Here is a 16,634-nt window from a genome sequence, read left to right as displayed (position 1 = left end):
CTTCCCTGTCAGGGCGCTCTGGAGCCCCCACCATACTACAAACCCCAGAATGCCACAGCATTTAGCCCTGGCAGTTAAAAGTGATACCAAACTGATATACATCTAGGGGTAGCCATGTTGGCCATGTAGCAAAATCAGTAACATCCAAACAATGATACCTTTATGGAGCCAACCAAAATGCACATTTACACGTTGTAAGCTTTTGAAGTCACATTGGCTTCTTCATCAGGCAAACAGCAGAAAGAAATTGAAGAGGTTAGTCATAGGCCTGCAATTTTCTGTTTGTGGTCTTAGTTCAGATAGTAGGGAGGGCTGTCTGCAGGCTGGCACCCCCCCCCTTTTTTGGCCATGTGGTCACTGGTAGATTTTCAAAATCAAGGAAATTTAATGTCCATTTTGCAATTCAAACAAGTTTCCTTGGAATGCCAGCGTGTCTCCTTCCTTTGTGAAGCCACAGGCTCCTATGTAGGTAGAGAACACTGAACTGATATAGTTCCGCACTCAGAGAATCCTAGAGTTGGTCATCCAGTCCAACCCCATTCTGCCATGCAGGAACTCTCAGTCAAAGCATACCTGACAGATGGCCATCCAGCCTCTGCTTAAAGACCTCCAGGGAAGGAGACTCCATCACTTTCCAATGAAGGAGTGTGCTCCACTGTCAAACAGCCCTTACAGTCAGTCACAAAGTTCCTCCTAATGTTTAGGTGGAATCTATTTTTCTGTAGCTTGCATCCATTGAGATTCTGGGTCCTGTTCTCTGGAGCAGCAGAAAACAAGCTTGCTCCATCCTCAACATGACATTCCTTCAACTATTTAAACAGGGCTATCATAGCACCCCTTAACTGTCTCTTCTCCAGCTGAAACATCCTCAGCTCCCTAAGTCATTCCTAATATGACATGGTTTCCAGACCCTTCACCATTTTAATCACCCTCCTCTGGACATGCTCCAGCTTCTCAACAACAACAACAACAACAACAACAATAATTTATTTATTTATAGCCCACCTCTCCCAAAAGGATCGAGGCAGAGTTACAGCAATAAAACATATCAACAACATATACAATGCATACATAAATAAAAATAACACAATCCCCTTACCCCCCTCACCTATTATAAAACTAAACAACAACATGATAAAATGCAGATTAAAATGAATTAAAATAGACTTAATTGAAATGAGGCATAATCAAAACGAGGCATTGATCCTTTATTATTATTACTCTTATTGATACTGCTATTGATAACACTATTATATTACTTTTGAATTGTGGTGCCCAGAACTGGACACATCATCCCAAGTGGGGCATAACCAAAGCAGACTAGAGTGGCACTATTATTTTATTTTATTTATTATATTTATTTATATCTCGCCCTTCTCCCAAGGCAGGGACTCACAGCTTCCCTTGATCTAGGCAATAATAATAATAATAGTTTATATTCCGCCTTTCCCAAGGGAATCAAGGCGGATTACAGAAAAAGATAGCAATAAAATGTCAAAAGAATAAAATTTAACAGTTATAAACCCTCCCATGCCCCAACCCTCCCCCCAAACACTAGACTTCTATTGATGCAGCCTAAAATCTCAGCAGCAGCAGCAGCAGCATCTTGGGATGGAGTGGCATTAGGCAGCCAGTGGGGACCTTCTCTCCCTCCCTCCCTTCGCAGCCTGAGCCTGGCAGAGTCCTCCTTTCCTTCCTTCCGGCTCAAAGAGCTGCTCCAGGTGCGAGCTCCCTTTCCTGCCCGTTGATTGGCTCCTTGGCTTTTAAGGATGTGGAGATGCCCCAATCAGAGGACCGGTCCGTCCCTCCCGCCTCTTCCTGGCCAGCCTCCCGCCCATCATCCGAGGGACCAGAGGAACCGAGAGGAGGACCCTTGAGCCTCTCTGGCTGCTGGGCTGCTTGGCCCTCCTCCTCCCCCTCTTTGCAGGTGCCCCAGCCTCACCTGGCCTCCTCTGCTTTGCCTTCCCTGATGGAGAGGCAGCACATCATGGCTCAGGTGCACATCCAGGAGCCCATGCCTCCCTCCTCTTCCTCCTCCTCCTCTGGGGAGGAACCCCGGAGGCTGCCGGACCCAGTTCGCCTTGCAGCCCGGGAAAGGATGGCTGGAGGCCGCATGCTGGACAGCCAGAGCCTGGATGGGATCAGCCAAGTCTATGGAGCCTCCAAGGCTCAGGAAGGCAGGAGGGCCACCATCTCCAGCGCCTTGGAGCTGGAAGGGACGGTCAGCCACGATGGGGACCTGACCCACTTTGTGGCCAACAACCTCCAAATGAAGATCAAGATGAGCTCCAGAGGAAGCCTGGATGACACTGAGGCCACCACCACCACGGTCACTACTGCCTCCTCCTCGGTGTCCTCGCAGCTCTCCATGAGGGGCAAGACGGCGGACATCCCCCCCATCGACCCCCACGTTGTCCGGGACCTGGAACGGCTGACCAGGGACATGGCGCAGAAAGTGGACCAGATGCTGAGGGCCTTGAACGGCTCCATCCAGAACATGACGGCCCTCAGCGTGGGCTACATCCAGACCTACCGGGACGCGGTGGACAGCTTGGGGGAGTCGGTGGACATGAGCATCAAAGGGATGTACACCCTGATGGCGCGCTGTGAGGAGCTGGACCGCTCCATGCAGCCTGTCCACACTTTGGCCAAGCAGATCCGGGAGATTAAGAGGACCCTGGAGGTTTTTGAGGCCCTCTGCAAGTAGGGCCTCTTTTCAGAGGGACTGGTGGACTGGTTCGGCAGCGGGGAGCGAAACCCAGGTGGACACGGCGGTGCAGACTCCAAAAAGGGAAATGATAATGTGTGTGTTTTTCTTGCACTGTAATAAAGGGATTCTGACAAACGTTTCTCAAAAGATTGCCCCCTTTTATATTTACAGCGGGCCCTCCACATTTGCTGCGCTTAGGAGCACAAGACCTCCATAAAAGTGGGAAATCTGCAAATTAAAAAAAAAAGCTATTTTTTTAAAACCTAAGAGAACACCTCTCTAAGACGCTCTAGGTCTCCCAGTGCAAATCTGTTGTCAGCATCTACCAGTAGCTGACAATAGAATCCTGCTGGAGGACCTATACATGCCTAGGAGAGTGTTTTCTCTAGGATCCTCTAGGTCCTTCAGTGCAAATCTATGGGCAACGTCCAGCAGAGTTGCACTGGAGGACCGGGAGATTCCTAGAGAGAATGTATTAATTAAATCTGTGAATAATCAAAGCCGCAAAAGTCAAGGGGGCAAATCTGGAGGGCTGACTACTAGATTTTTTGCCAGTCTTGAAATCTCAGTGGAGGTTCACCTACCTGGTTTATCCTTATACCACTTTCCCACCATCCTCCTAGATTCCTACATCATCCTTCATCCCACCCATAACATCCTGCACCCCCGGAGCCAACACCTTGGACATTATCAGACCAGCCTCATTCTTGCAGCAGTCATGCTAGGAAAAATAAAATGGCAACAAACCGCTTTGCAGCTATCCATCATCACAATAGGTCAATTGTGTGACCAGGGCTGCTGCTCTCATTGTGCTCACTTCCTGAACTCTCCCTTACCCCTGCCTCCCTGCCTCTCCCTACCCAGCACATGTCTTTAGGATTTCTCCCCCCCCCGCATCCTTGTCCGTGTAATTCTGGAGCCCCATTGAAGTTAAAACAAACAAATAGATAAATAAAATAGGTGACCAGGGTGTTTCAGAATAGTGAGGGGGAGTTGAGATGGAGGGAGGAGTAGACACTGTGATGCTATGTGACTCGCAATCGCACAATTGCCCCAGTTTGTACCTGGAGACTTGTGTGACAGTTGCCAAATCATTCATGGGTTTTCCCCATTAATGAAAAGAGTCATGTTGAGGACAGGGCAGGTACAGGCTGGAGGTTTCATTGTGTGATCAGTATCGCCAGAGCCGCTTCCACCATGTGTAGTAATGTCCCTTGTCTCCTAATGTATCTTCGGTAACTGAAAAGATCTGCAATTCCACTTTTCTGAATAACTCACATGTCAGTTATCAATTGGATACACAGAGCTTTTTTTGCAACTAAAGAACAGAAATAATTGTGTTGTTGTTGTTCTTGTAGGATTTTTTTGTATTTCATATATCCAAGGCTGGCTGTAGGAGAGAACCCTTTGAACAGCTGTAGGGTTTTCATCTGGCCTAATGAGTTATCACAGCCACTGCAATGTATCTTGGGTTGGGGGACAGGATGATCCCAGGCATTGTTATGATTTTAAGGAAGTCGTGAGCTCTAATCTTTACTTTATTTGCATCATTTTCTCAAAGCAGAGAAGGTTAATCCAAATAAATTTACCAGATGAGAACAAGACAAAAAAGAAGATTTAATTTAAAACGTGTACTTTGCTTTAAATGCAGTTGCAAGCATAACATAGAAGTGACAATAGTGAGCCAGCATGGGTAAAGGTTTGGGTGTTGTATTCAGATTCTGGAGATCAGGGTTCAAATCCCCACTCTGCCATGGAAACCCAGAGCATGGCTTTGGCCAAGTCACAATCTCATCCTCAGGAAAAGGCTAAGGCAAGCCTCCTCTGAACAAATCTTGCCAATAAAACCCCATGATAGGTTTGCCATAAGTTGGAAACCACTTGAAGGCACACAATAGCAACAAAACATTTCTATACCTTTTAAATAAAGGTTGCCATAAGTTGGAAACAATCTGAAGGCATACAACAACAACACATTTCTATACATTTTAAATAAAATTGCTGAACCCTCATAAAATACAAAATGGCAGTCTTAGATTTTAATCTGCAGCACTCGCCTCCATTTTTTGGTTGCTTGGAATTTTAGTCCTGCCTGATAAACACTTTCTTCCATAAGTAGTGTAGAGGAATGTCTTGGCGGTTTTAATGATCTCATGTATTTCCTAAATACCTTGAAGGCATCAGTTCCTCTCTGGTGGAAGCTAAGCAGGGTCATCTCTGGTTAGTACTTGGATGGGAGGCTGCCATTAAATACCAAGTGCTGCAGGTTGTATTTCAGAAGAAAGAACTGTGCAGTGTGTAATGTTGGGCCACTTTACATTCAAACCTACTTCACAGGGTTGTTGTGAACATAAAAAATATCAAGGTAGTGGGGACACATCTTTCAATGGGAGAAAATAGAAATGTAAACAAATTATTTGACAAACCCAGGCACCCAGTGAAATGTTTAAGGTAACATTTGCAACCTTTTATCAGACAGTGGTTGTGTATTACTCACTGCAGCCAGGCAGTAATTTAACTAGTAGCAGCTTCTATTTATTCATTTTGCATGTGGGAGGAGAGGTACTGTCACCATTGTTAGATTTTGTGGATCAATGCCCATAGTCACCCGTCTCAAACATTTATCTTGTATTTTACTATTTCAAGGGTTTTTAAAAAAATATTTTCTGACATTTTTCTTTAGAAATAAAATTTTATCTTGCGTTACGTATTTTACTTTAAATTTTAAAATGATTTGAATGGTGAATACAAAGTGGCTGGGGTTGCATTAAGGGTGGGTGGGAGAAAGACTAGAAGGAGGTTCAGTAGTTACAGTAGTCCAGCACAACTCTATGGTCAATTTCTGGCAGAGTTGTGCTGGAGGACCTAGAGATGCCTAGAGAGAACATCTTAATCAAACCCACAGATAATTAAATCTGCAAAAGTCAAAGCCACAAATGTGGAGAGCCAACTGTATAACAAAAAACATGAATGGGAGGACATCTGCAATGAAGTTCTATGTGTGGGAATCCAAGGCTTGCAGGCTCAGTTAAACGTAAGGTCTTTCATGCTCTTTCTTTTCACACTGGAAAATCTTGGATAAAAGTGAATGTTTAAAAGGAGTTCATCAAGTGCCCCATGCAGGATAGGGAGACACTTGTACATTTCATGACAGAAATATCACAAACTCTATCCTTCACACAGGCAGGAAAAATGTGCGAAAGCCGTTGCAGGCCACTCGTATTTATAGGGAATGCCTGAAAAAGGTTTGGGGCTAAACCATTGAAGTCATGTGCTTTGTCCATTAGAAGGCTGACACCAGTGAGGAGATTCGGTTGAAAAGAGCAGGAGGTGGATACCTCAATGTCTTCCTTTTTCCTCCCCATCCCATTCACATTATGAAAACAATCCATATTGAATCCCCGATTATTTTCTTAGTCCTGAATGCACTCCATGCATTCAAAAATGTGGCAAAAAACCCACGTAACCCAGGATATTTGATACAGTTTCCCCCCAACTTTTCCTGAACAATCCGCATCGTAGGCAGCATGAATAAGCTTCCGAATCAATTCAGATCACTCTGTATTGTTCAAGTGAATGGAGGCCATTTCATTTTATCCCTAAATGATGGCATGTGTGAATACCAATGACTCGAAGAGGTTTGTGAACACAAAACAAAATGGGAACAACAAACCTGATACGCATCAGCACAGCGATCCACATCTCCTTGGGACCAAAAAAGGAGTTTGAATACATATAAATTGAAACAGGAAAATTAGCAGGAAAAGTGAAAGAAGGGGAAGGAGGCAGCCAGGAACCGAACCCTTACCTTCATTGACCAAATGAAACATCTGAAGATTAATTGTGTCCCTTTAATCATTTTCAAAAGGGTTTGGCTGTGAGAGTCGGTGACGTCAACACCACTTTAACAGCCATGACTCAGTGCTATGGAATTCTGGGAACTGCAGTTTTTTTTGGGACATTTGACTATTTTTGTCAAAGAGCTCTGGAGCCACAACAAGCTACAATTCCCAGGATGCCATAGCACTGAATTGTAATGCAGTTAAAGTGGTGTCAAACTGGATTATTTCTGCAGTGCAGATGTAGCCACAGAGTTCTGTGTCAGCTTGAAACGTTCTAGCCTGAGGGTTTGTGGAAAATGCTTGTTTCACCAGAGGCATGAGTTTTCAGTACAGATACAGTACACAAGACAATACTATAAGTATGAGGCTTGGGAGGAAATTTAATGCCTCCAGTATCTCGGTTCAGCCATGGAAACCCACTAGGTGATCCTGGGCAGTCACACTCTCTCAGCCTCAGAGGATGGCAATGGCAAACCCATTCTGAAGAACCTTGCAAAGAAAACCCCATGATAGCCTTGCCTTAGGGTCACCAAAAGACGGAAAGGTCTTGAAGGCACACAATAACAAACTGACCAAGAGAAATAAATTTCTACCTTTATTTTTTTGCATTTAATGCTCCTCTCTCGCACAGCCTACAATCCAAAGTCATTGTTACTGTATATCTCTAATCAATTCCTCTGAGGATACTGGCTATAAGTCAATAAAAGTTCATGCTGTAATAATATTTATTAGTCTTTAAGGTGCCATCCGTCTCTTTCTCCCTTTAACAGTGGTTGTTGATAATGAATATTAAAAAACATATCCCAGCAATCTTTAAAGCAACACCAACAACTGATGAGCAGATATATGGGCTTCAGAACACAAATAAGTACTATATAATGACTAAGTGCCTGAAATCTTGGAATTTGGCAACATTTTCTTGGGATATGTTAAAGGGTAGATTTGAGTGTGAGATGTATAGAAACATTCGAGAGTATTGCATTATTAAAACAAGTGGAGGGCATTATATTTAAAACTTTTTGATACTACACCTCATCCTTTCATGAGTTCAGAGACATGTAATATAATAATAATAATAATAATAATAATAATAATAATAATAATAGTGCTTTATTTATATAGCGCCCATCCTTTCTCCAAAACTGGGACTCAGAGCAGCTTACAAGATTAAAACAGTACAATTAAAAACAGAGAAAAGGGTTTACATTAAAACAGAATTAAAATATTACAATATAGTAATAAAATAGCAATAAAATAATAAAATAATGTAAACAATAAATAAAATAATATATAATAAAATAATATAGTGATAACACATTGAATGAAAGAGATAAAAACTTAATCACCCAAAATTAATTGATTAGGAGATTCTTGTGAACATCTTTATGATCTATCTATCTGTTTCCTATCTATTTCCCATTAATATTGCTTTTGTTCTTAGCATATTAGTATATAATTTTAATATATTAGCATTCTATAGTGCGGTGTTTTATCATTCATTTTTTATTGTATGTGTTCTGAGATACTGTCCTTTGGTGGAAAGAGTATTATAAATAAATGTTGTTGTTGTTGTTGTTGTTATTTAAGACATTGTACACATTAATGATACAATGTAAGTAATTCAAATAATTAAGATGCTTTCTATTCCACTCCACCAAATGAACTGAATTTTAAGCCACGATCAGAATGAAATGGACATTTATTGTTTTACCATGCAAAAAAATGATGGCTATTTCAATGGGCACTTCATTACACTATTATTTAAAACAAGTAAACAGTAAGTTCTGCTGCAAGTAACAAAACTTCACCTGATCTAGGGAGAATGGAGAGTTTGGGATTATTGTAAACTTTTATTATGACTTTGTATTTTACTATGTTGTAATCCTGCCTCGATCCGCAGGGAGAGGCGGGAAATATAAACAAACATTTTTTAATTATTATTAAAGAGAGGATCAGAGTTTACTTTTGCTTTATAATCCATGGACCAGGAATGTATAGTGATGCACTCAGTGGCATGCACTCACAGCTTCTATCCTCCTGATGTTTAGGGTCAGTCCTTTACTTGCACAATGTGCCACTTCTTACTCTATTTGTCATGCCAGTGATATTAAGTTCATTAACAGGTATCCCATGCAAAAGCAAACTAGCAGGCAATATATTTGGGAAGAAATAGGACTTCCCAGCAAGGGGAAGGAATTGCAAATGTGCTGAGTTTCTTCCCAAGATAAATAACACCATCGTCATCATCCTGTAGCTGCAGTGCTCTGGGATCAGGACGTCTCTGCAAAGGAGGATCATCTTGCATGGCTCACAAGGGGAAGTGACTGAGTTAAAACCGTAGAGCTTTTACAGTTGCTGCTGCCTAGAAAGGACTCAGAAGGAAGTTCAGTTGCAGAAGGGGCTTAATCATGAAGGGACCTTCCTGTTGCTAGCGGATCTCAAGAGCTAGGTACCTTGCAGCATCCCCATGGCCACTCTTGAATGAAAACAAAGCCAACAGGGAAGACATCAGGGGAGACCCCATCAAGTGACAAGGTGGGTCAAGGCTGGGGCAGGAGCATCTCACTGAGCAGCATAAGAAGAAGATAAAGGGAGGTGGGCTGTGCAAAGGGTGGGAGGCACACCAGCAAAGGAGGCAGGCAATTGTGATTGATGACAGGAATGCACAAACTGGAGACAAGGAAGAACCCAGCCCTCTCAGCCTAGTGTAGGGAGGAAACCGTAGTTGGATTGTGCAAAATAGCTTCAGCACTGTGCAAAACATTTTTGCATTGTGCAAAATAGCTTCATGTGTGAGAGACCGAGTGTGTTGAATGGTCTGGGTTTTAGAAACAATCTCTTATATAGAACTCTTTGCTGGAGCACAAGGGTGACAGTTTTATCTGGCTCCTTCTATGGATGGTATATTGCACAGTAGGAGCCTTGTCTTCAGTGGAAGGATCTGTGGGATAAGACTGTTCTATAATTTGTATTCCCTATTACCATTGTATTGCCTGTGAACATGTATGGATGTGAGAGCTGGACAGTCAAGAAAGAAGATAGGAGGAAAATCAACTCATTTGAGATGTGGTTCTGGAGAAGAGTGCTGATGATCCCATGGACAGCCAAAAGGACAAACAAATGGGTCCTAGAGCAGATCAAGCCAGAAATATCCATAGGAGCCAAGATGACAAGACGTAGACTGTCATACTTTGGACATGTCATGAGAAGGCATAAATCATTGGAAAAGACAGTAATGTCCCTGTTTACACGGGCCATTAAGCACGTACTCAGTACATGCTAGGGTTGCCTGGGAGCGTCCTTTTTAGACGCTTCCTAACCCTAGTACGAACTGAGTACATAAAAATGGCGGCGCCCTGTCTACATGGGCACCACCATTTTGACGTAACAGCCGCGTCACGTCCAAACAGTGCAGCGGTGCCAGAAGGAGCTCCGTTTTGGAGCTCCGTTTTGGAGCTCCTTCCACCGCGCGTATCACTGGTGCAGCTTTTAAACAGCTGCACCAGTGATACAGAGAGAAAGGGGCCAAGTGGCCCCTTTCTCTCTCTCCCCGCTGCTGTTGGGGTGTCCTGGATCATGAAGCCCCAAGGACACCCCTTTCCAGGCTGCAGGGAAGCAGCCTTTTGCTGCTTCCCCGAGGCCAGGTAAAGCAGTAGATCGGGGCCTCTGGGCTGCCACTGTGGCAGCTCAGGCCCCGATCTGTCAGGGAAAGGGACGGGTGCAGGCCACCCCAAAGGGGTGGTCTGTATCCCACCCAAGTTAGGAAAGGTAGAAGGAAGTAGAAAGAGAGGAAGGCCATATGCTAGATGGATGGACTTTATTAAAGAGACCACAAATATGAGTTTGTAGGAGCTGGGCAGAGCAGAAAAGGACAGGGGGGCCTGGGGATGTCTCATCCGTAGGGTCGCCATGAGTCGAGATTGACACAAAGGCAGTTAACAACAACAATAAGTTATTAGTGAGCATGAGGCCATTATGGATCTCTGTAGAATATGTGGGAGGAAGGTATCCTTTCCATTGTATTCTGTACAATCTTATACAACATATAATATAAAATTCTATAAAATCTTATACAATGCGTAGAATAAAATTCTATAGAATGTTGTATTCTCCACTACATTAAGATACTGTTACTCTTTGAGTTTCAACAGCTCATCAGAGTCTAGACATCTATATACAGTGGACTCTTGTTATACACTGTGGTTTGGTTCCAAGATCCGCCGTGTATAACAAAATCCGTGTATGTTCAAGTCCAGTTAAATATAATGACATAGCAAAATAGTGCCCCTTATAAAAATGGAAAATCAAGCTTTGATACTTGAAATTTATACTTTTTTTTGAACATTTTCAATCTGTGGATGCTTGAATCCATGTATAAAAAATCCGCTTATAAGAAGGGCTGCCTGTACTCTAATTCTATGCAAATCTTTTTTTCCCACCCCCCCACAGTCACGTTTACCAGATCCTAATGCTGCTGTGATCTCTCGCATGGAAAGTGCAAATGAGGCATATGTCCTGGACCTTCAGGATTCAAGTGAAGGGGAGACGCTAAGAGGTGAGGAATGTAATGCAATGGCTAACTGTGAACCAGGGGATCTTTTGTTTCAAATCTTGCCTTAGCCATAAACTTTCTAAATAATCTTGGGCCAGCCACCGTCTCATTATGGCTTTCTTTAAACATCCGAAAGGAACATAATATAGAACAAATTCCCAGGACTATGAGAAAGGACATTTTAGTTTTAAGAGTTTTATTGATGCATAAGAGAACTGATTGCCACTTGCTTTCTGTATGTTAGTTTTACTCACAATTGTATCATTATTCTTTAAAGTATAGAATTGTGGGTAGATGAATTTTTTTCTATCCAAAGCAGCTTGCATTATTTTTTCTAGCAAGGTATTGTGACATAAAGATGGAAAAGAGAATCTCATTCAAAAAACAAGCTTCACTGTTGTTGTTCTTGTTCTTCTTGTTGTTGTTCTTGTTGTTGTTGTTGATTTTAACATATTTAGTATGCTTTTCCAATGGTCAAGAGCATGCAACATAAAATTCTGAGTATAATTGGAAACACTGAGGTAAAAATCTGTAGTATACTTGTTCTGACAGATGGCATTGAGATGATAAATAAAGATGATGAAGAGGAAGAAGAACCACAGAAAATACAGAAAGAAAACAAGGAGATTCACAGAGGTGCAGAAAAGCAACATGAAGTCTCTCCAGAGAAGGGAGTCATGGCAGAAAAGAGGTTGGTAGAAAGTACTAATTGTGAAGCCAGTAATGGTGAATTTGTAAGTTTGGGGGAACAGGAATCTGTGGACAATCTTTCTGATAATGACAAGGTGCCCAAAGCCACCATTTGTCCTGACTGTGGGAAAAGTTTTAGTAACAGCTCTCACCTTGTCCGGCACCGTCGTGTCCATACTGGTGAGAAACCCTACAAATGCCCCCACTGTGACAAAAGCTATCGCCAAGACTCCCACCTTGTTCAGCATATGCGCTCTCACACAGGTGAAAAGCCATACCGCTGTACCCATTGTGGCAAGGGCTTCTCACAGAGCTCCAACCTTATCATCCACCAACGGACTCACACGGGTGAACGCCCTTTCACCTGTCCAGAGTGTGGCCGGAGCTTCAGCCATAGCTCTGATCTGATTCAGCATAAGCGGATCCACACAGGAGAGAAGCCCTATGTCTGCTCCATCTGTGGAAAATGCTTTTCACAAAGCTCCAAGGTCACCCAGCACAAGCGCTTCCATTCAGGGGAGCGACCCTTCTCCTGTGGGGAATGCACCAAGACATTCCGTCTTCGCGCTGACCTGGTCCGCCACCTCCGTGCCCACACTGGTGAGCGGCCCTTTGGCTGCCCGGAGTGTGGGAAGCACTTTGCCGAGAGCTCCCATCTCATCCGACACCAGAGGATCCACATGAGCGAGCGGCCTTTCCGCTGTCCGGACTGTGGGAAAGGTTTCAACCAGAGCTCCAACCTTCAGCAGCACCAGCGGGTGCACCGAGGGCAGAAACCCTTCAAGTGCGATGAGTGCGGAAAAAGTTTTGGTGTCAGCTCAGCACTGTTGCAACACCAGCGCACACACACTGGTGAACGACCTTACTGCTGTAGCCAGTGTGGGAAGAGCTTCAGCGTCAGCTCTACCTATCATATACACCAGCGTATCCATGCTGGTCAAAAGCCCTACTCATGCGCCGATTGTGGGAAAGGGTTTGTGCGCAGTTCTGCTCTCCTTCAGCACCAAGCCACCCATACTGGTGAAAAGCCCTTCCGATGCCCTTATTGTGGCAGGGGTTTTGGGCAGAAATCGGCACTCTCTCAGCACCGACGAGCCCATGTGAGAAGAGGAGAAACAATGACTTTGGTGGAGGGGTGGGAAGGTGCCGGCATGGAAAGTATTGGGGATCAAGAGGTGGGAGGAGAGGTGGACAGCATGTGGCAAGGAAATGGTCTAGGGATTGTGGGGCAAGAGTGGCACACAGATGGGGATGAGGGCATCCGACAGGAGTGGGAGGATGATGGGGATGATGCAATGAGGGTAGAATGGCAGGATGATGGAGATGAGAGTGGAGAGCAGAAATTGCAGGATGGTAGCAGAGAGAGCATGAGGCAAGAATGGAAAAGTGGCATGGATGAAAGAGTGAAGATACAGTGGCGAGATGAAGAGGATGAGGGTGTGGAGCAGGGGTCACAGGATGATTGCACTGACAGCATGAGGCTGGAGTGTCAGATCGATGATGACGAAGAAAGGGTGGAGGAAGGTTTGCAGGATGGTGATGAAGGCATGAGGCTCGAGTGTCAAGATGATAATGATGATGATGATGATGATGATGATGAAGAAGAATGCACGGAGGAGGTCCTGCATGATGGTAGTGGTCAAAGCATGCAGGGAAAGTGTCTGGATGAGAGTGGGGAGCACAATTGGCAGGATGATAAAAAAGAAAACATAAGAGCAGAGTGGAGGAATGCCATAGAGGATAATTTCAGGCAGAGGAAAACAAGAGTAGAACAGGAGTGGCAGGACAGTGAAGGTGATAGTGACAGACAAAGTTGGTTGGGAGATGGAGAGGACAGCTTGGAGGGAGAAGGGGAGAGAGGGAGGAGTAGGAGACACGCTTGGCACAACAAAGATGAGGATCCTCTGGAGTTCAAGTGAATAGCTGGGCTATAGTGGAAAAAGAGAAAGGGAATGGCATGCCCAGGGAATTATTGACAGCCAAAAGCAGGAAGCCACCACTCAAGATGTAATGGACAGAAATAGCCAAACTGTATCTTGATGCAAAGTGGTCTTATTCTTCTGCAGCGACTATGGCTGTATTTGTATTTGTGGGAGATTGCTGGGGATGATCCCCTTCCCCACCCCAGTACCTGCATGCCTGGGCTAGGAAGCACTGAGTAGCTGCTTCCTGGTCAAGTTGTATGATGACTGAGATTCCTGTATTGTCCCAAGTCTTGTGCCATTAGCTGTTCAAATTAATTCCAAATTGGATGGCTTTATCCAGTCTGTTTTTAATCTTACCATACGTACGTATATGGCGTGCCATGCTGTGGAACTCAAACCATTAGGCTCCTCCCCTGAGGTAGGTGCCTTGACATAAAGAAGTGGGAGCCTCTCCTTACTGTGGGAGCAATTCTTGCTGTATACCTGGAATTGGTTTGGTAGGAGGGGCACCACATCTTCATCAGAAAGCTTTGAAATCACAAAAGGTGCTTTGTGAGCAAACCCCATTAACATCATGTTTTATTTTCAGTTATTTAGAAGCCCAGACAAATCTGGGGACGTATGTAAAACTCCAGTATTTAACTAGAAGAGCTTTTAAAACTTTTATTGCATGCTCCAGATCTTTTACCCTCTATCCTCAACTGTAGTTATTTTTGTAACATTCCCGTTTCCTGTTTTTTCCCCATGTCTCCCTTTAATGAACTAATAAATGCTCTTTTTGATTCCATTTAAATGCCGTAACTTAAATTTTGATATAACTTTATATTTCAGCTAAGCATTTTTAAAATAAATTTCAAGACAATATGAGATTTCATATAACTTGGGTATTTGGGTAGATAAGTGTAGTGTAGTGGTTTGACTATTGGACTATGCCTCTAGAGACCAGGTTTTGAATGGCCATTTGGCCATGAAAACCCACTGGGTGAGCTTGGGCAAGTCATCCTTTCTCAGCCTCAAAGGAAGGTAAAGGCAAACCCCCTTTGAACAAACCTTGTCAAGAAAACTCTGTGATAGGTTCGCCTTAGGGTCCCCGTAAGTCAGAAATGACTTGAAGACACACAACAACATTTGGAAGTTATTTGCACATATTTTTTGCACACAATGTACACATACCTTCATAAACTAGGCAGCTATTCAAGTCTCCAATGCTTATGTCTAGAGAACCAAATGATTTGTGGGCCAGACTTGTGTTCTGGAAAATCTCTTTTAAAACTAAGGGAATTTCATTAGCGGTTCTCAGCTGGATGGAAAATTATTGAAAAGGTCAAAGCTTTCAAAGTGCATTCCCCAATCCTTGGGGTTATGTAAAGTCCTGGCCTTTGGTATGAGTTCAAAAATATCTATTTTACACCCATATCTTCTGATGTACTTGCTGTGAAGCTATTTACCAAAGTATTTGAATTCACTCTCTTTTACAGTGTAGATAATTTGAAAAACATATACGTTGTGCCAGGTGTGATTATGTTACTTAAAAAATTAGAAAACACCTTGTGGGTACTATAGCATAGTAAGAAATGGGATATAAAATAAAACAACGTTCAAGAAATATTCAAATTAATGCATGTTGAAAAATGAATATTGAAAAATAATAACGAATGACTCTTAATTTTTTAAAAATATAATGTATTATATTAATCAAGTCTGGTCAATTCGAAGTGCAACATTAATCTCTTGGAAAATAGAAAAAGAGAGTGCAGATACAAATGGCACTTAAAAGACCCACTTTCTGTCTTAAGATGAATCCTGTCTTGCCGAACTTTCCAGAAATATTTGTTTCTACAGTAAAAGGGAAGAAGAATGATGTGCACAATTCCTACTTCAAAATATTTAAGGACTTGAAAGGCCTGAAGTGCTCTTACAGATACACTCAAAACAAACAATTACTGGTATAATGTGTGTGTGAGAGAGAGAGATCTTACAGTTGACAGTCGATAGTTTTTCAGGCCTGGAAATCACATTCCCACGGTGAAAATCAACCAAGACTGTGATTTTCCTGCAGTAAGTATGGCTCTACCCTTTATAATTTCTCTCTCATTCAGTCATTCATCTTTTTCCCATTAATATCTGCTTCTTCTTTTGTCCATACTCACACCCAGCATCCCACTCTACAAAAACAGTGGTCTTGGCTGCATCAGCACTGCTAAAAGAGTGATGATGGATGATCAGCTGATGGGTGATAACAGAAAAGTACCGTAGGTGAGTCTCCTGGGCTCTGAGGGACACAGAGGATGTTTGCAGGGCTGCCATTTAGCCCACAAACTGCAAGTTTGTGCTTATCATTTATAATCTACAAAAGTACCAAATGAAATACATATCTATACCTATACAAATAATTTGGCCATTCATCATTGAGCAGCACATAAACATACTTGCACTTCTTGTTCCACCACATCATGTGCATTGCTGTATCATTTATTGGTGACCACTGCTACTGCAAGACCACCAATGGAAACACCAAAAATAAATGCAGTCACAGTCTTATTTTACCACAGTATATGTGCAAATGGTAAAAGTGAAATCTCTCTCCTGCAAAAACATTTAGGCCAAATATCATGATTATAGTCCGAGAAGCTGATTTGGTCATTTCGCCTCAGCTTCTCCATTCAATGGGTCTGCCAAGGAATCAGCTTCTTTTTCTTTATCATCCTCCACATCACTTTCTGATTTGGCTTCTTTCTCTGTATCTTCACCTAAACTGCCTTTTGGTTGTAGCACATTCTCATTTTCTTCTTGGATGTCCATTTTTGCCTTATAATTACGTTTGAAGAATCCACACTGGAGACCAAAAAAAGAAAATAGAAAAAAGATGGGGAAACTATTAGCAGCAGAAGAAAGATGGTCAGTTTGAATACAGG

The 16,634-nt window shown here is 43.0% G+C and overlaps 3 protein-coding genes across 3 annotated transcripts in view; 2 read left to right on the top strand and 1 right to left on the bottom strand.

The window, feature by feature from the left end:
• The first annotated feature begins 1,833 nt into the window (after positions 1-1,833).
• Positions 1,834-2,849, top strand: BORCS6 (BLOC-1 related complex subunit 6). Its single transcript, XM_042471733.1, has one exon. It carries the CDS (start codon positions 1,970-1,972, stop codon positions 2,705-2,707), a length of 738 nt encoding a protein of 245 aa, XP_042327667.1. The 5' UTR covers positions 1,834-1,969; the 3' UTR covers positions 2,708-2,849.
• A 6,100-nt stretch (positions 2,850-8,949) lies between these two features.
• LOC121932721 (zinc finger protein 436-like) lies at positions 8,950-14,506 on the top strand. The gene is made up of 3 exons (XM_042471643.1): positions 8,950-9,087; positions 11,002-11,107; positions 11,657-14,506. The coding sequence occupies exons 1-3, from the start codon at positions 9,034-9,036 to the stop codon at positions 13,711-13,713; spliced, it is 2,217 nt and encodes a 738-aa protein (XP_042327577.1). The 5' UTR covers positions 8,950-9,033; the 3' UTR covers positions 13,714-14,506.
• A 275-nt stretch (positions 14,507-14,781) lies between these two features.
• ITGAL (integrin subunit alpha L) overlaps positions 14,782-16,634 on the bottom strand; it is a 31,525-nt gene continuing 29,672 nt past the window's right edge. The window contains exon 26 of the mRNA XM_042471628.1: positions 14,782-16,554. Within this exon, the coding sequence (XP_042327562.1) occupies positions 16,360-16,554 (195 nt within the window). The 3' untranslated portion in view covers positions 14,782-16,359. The remainder of the gene's footprint in view (positions 16,555-16,634) is intronic.

Source organism: Sceloporus undulatus, chromosome 6 (assembly GCF_019175285.1).
Source record: "Sceloporus undulatus isolate JIND9_A2432 ecotype Alabama chromosome 6, SceUnd_v1.1, whole genome shotgun sequence".
Classification (NCBI taxonomy): domain Eukaryota; kingdom Metazoa; phylum Chordata; class Lepidosauria; order Squamata; family Phrynosomatidae; genus Sceloporus; species Sceloporus undulatus.
The sequence above is the reverse complement of the archived record's forward strand: the minus strand, read 5'-3'. Positions and strand labels throughout refer to the sequence as shown.